The sequence below is a fragment of the Ipomoea triloba genome, chromosome 2 (assembly GCF_003576645.1).
Source record: "Ipomoea triloba cultivar NCNSP0323 chromosome 2, ASM357664v1".
Taxonomy (NCBI): Eukaryota; Viridiplantae; Streptophyta; class Magnoliopsida; order Solanales; family Convolvulaceae; genus Ipomoea; species Ipomoea triloba.
The window spans coordinates 14,093,328-14,096,181 of NC_044917.1; the positions used below are offsets into that span (position 1 = coordinate 14,093,328).

Here is a 2,854-nt window from a genome sequence, read left to right on the forward strand (position 1 = left end):
CACGACCGCCACGTGGTTGACCCCTCCATGGCGGAGGGCTGGGTAGTTGCATGCTCGCCACGTGCTCCCCATGCCGGAGCCCCGGGTCGTCACTTTTCCCTCTTATAAATACCGCATTTATGAAGAGAGAGAGGATCTTTTGGCTGATTCTAGACTAAGCCTTGAAGTGTGCTCGGACAGTAGGAAAGCCCACTGCCTACCCGCCGAGCCCTTCGAGCCCTTTTTGTATTGTAAATCGGGCTTGGATCCTTTTGATTAATAAGAGATCGTATTACCCGTTTTAGCTTCGTATTGCCGTATTTAGCTACATCAATATTATTTAAAAAAAAAAAAAAAAAAAGAAGCAAAAAGCTCGCGGGGCTCGCCAACCCGCGTGGGGAGGGTTAGGGTTTTATGTATTCTAGCCCGCGGGCCTAACAGGCCGGTCCGCAAAAGCCCGCCAAAATTTAGGCCCGTGGTGGGGCGGGCCGGCCCGCTTTGACATCACCACTGCCCATAACAAGTACCCTACCAAAACATAACCAGTACACTGCACATAACCACTGCCCAGAATTGCATGCTAATACATTACAAACTGACTACTTCCTCAGTGTGCTACTTCCTTATCAAATATGCTTCAGAATATGAGTATTTTATGCCTCCAATTGTTAGATATTTCTTCCTCGTAGATGTTGGTTCATTAGCAGCAGCAGTTGAAATAAAATTTGAAACAGCTGTTGGGATTGCATTGTCTCTACCAGTGCTTGAGATGGTTGTGATGACATTTCTTCCTGAAAAAATTACAGATTAGCTCAAAACTTGAAGGATTGAAGTCAAAGTGCACTTACCATTTCATTTAACACAAAGTCAGGAACTTGTGTCTCAACTACCACATCTTCAAATTGCCCTTGAACTTCATGGTCTTCTTCTACCTGATATTATTGTCCAAGCACTAGGGTTGTTAGACAAAGTTAAGTCATTGTCCAAAAGTTGTAAAAACCAAGACACTATGAATCCTTCAACTCACCCTCTACAATAGCAAAGGCCACTGGAAATATGCTATTATCACCATCTAAACCTATAGCACTCAGTAGTTGGCCTCCCTCTTGAGAACCTTTCAGGTGGCAGCCATCAAGACCAATGATGGGTCTACATCCACTACTAAATCCTTCCTTGCATGCTCCAAAGCAAATGTAAAGCCTTACAAACCTAGGCCTTCCATTAACAATGAATTCACTGTCTAACTTCATCTTGACAGTGGTACCTGGATTACTTCTCATCATCTCCTCACAGTAGTCATTCAATAGCTTGAATTGTTCTGAATATTGATTATCTATTTGCTTCAAAGCTTTCTTTTTTGCCAAATAGGCTTGATTTCTAGTTAACTGACAGTTAAATTTTGCCTTCACATGTTCCTGAAATGGTCCTCTACCCCAATTTGCATTTACTTTAAAATCATCCTTAAAGAATTTAGCTAGAAATCCAGAAGTGACAACCTTGTTTTCATCTTGATTTCCACATGAGTGAACATGGTTGTATGTCTTGATAGTAAAAGGATAGTTTGTATTGCTTTTGGAACCAAAAATACTCCATTTGCAAATGTTATTGTGTCTACACACAGCCCTTACTCTCCTGGCATCATTTTTCTTAAACTTGACATCCTTCTGTCTCAAGGCTTCATGATATTCAACTGCCCACTTGAATTCCCTAGCTGAATTAAAAACCATTCCAGTCACAAATTTAAACCCTTCTTTTTTCAGATTCCTCTCTTCAAACACATTCACTAGCCCACTTACTCCTTCATCTGAATCTGAATCACACAAGCTTCTCAACACTTGTTTAGAAAGATTGCATTCAACCTCAGCAAATTCCTCATTCTGTTTCTCTAAACCATCTAACCCCTGACCATGTGAACTAGTTGCAGTGTCCCTTACATCAACTCCTTGAACCTCAACAAATTCCTCACCAACACTGCCACTGATATCATCTTCACTTTCAACTGCATCATGCATTAGGGTATCAATTTCTACCTCATAGTCCCATTGATCATCATAATGGTGTTCTACATATATGTCCAATTCTTTGTTCTTTAGAATGTCAGTTATCAGCCCTAGAATATCAGCATCACTACTTAGTTTCATAACTTTAGGTTTCCTTGTGTTCCCATACTTATACCAAAACTGGACTTTTTTGTCACAAAACCTAAGTTGTTTGACCATCATCCTCAAATCTAAAATGTTGCCTTCATCACAGTTAAAATGGTCAAAATACTCCACTATCCCATTTTTATAACTAAGCCTAGGTCTCATTACCAAATCCCCACCAATATGCATTTTTATGGTAAACACTGAGTCTTCCTCACCAACATCTAGACAAATAAAAATATACTATTCAAATACACTTAAAAGCAAAGCATTCACAGACATAAAAGCAAAAAAACACAACCACATGGTCCCCATCATTGACTTGCTGGAAAACAACAAACAACAAGCAAACATTAAGCATATGGTGCATTTCGACATCACTAGTCCCCCACACTAATACTGCACACTAGTGGACCTACTGAACTCATAAAAGCACAACAAACATCCTTTTTTTTTTGAATACTACTAACTCTATTACAATGCAGTATCTGTTCATAACTACCTTCTCAACCTGTTGAAGCACAAGAGTCAGTATTGCCTCCACTGAGGCTCGAACCCACCACCTCCCGTATAAAGGGAAGGGTTTGATGCCACTAGACCACAAGGTCCTTGGCACATAACAAACAACAACAACAACATCCTTAAAAGCAGTAAATCACCCAAACACCAAAAAGCTTAACGAATCAGAAAAGCAAAGGTAAAGCAGCAAAAAACCCTAAAACCTAGCTACG

General features: G+C 40.2%; 1 protein-coding gene across 1 annotated transcript; it reads right to left on the bottom strand.

Annotated features, from left to right (window-relative positions):
• Positions 1-986: 986 nt before the first annotated feature.
• Positions 987-2,312, bottom strand: LOC116010790. The gene has a single exon (XM_031250299.1). It carries the CDS (start codon positions 2,310-2,312, stop codon positions 987-989), a length of 1,326 nt encoding a protein of 441 aa, XP_031106159.1.
• Between the last annotated feature and the right edge of the window lie 542 nt (positions 2,313-2,854).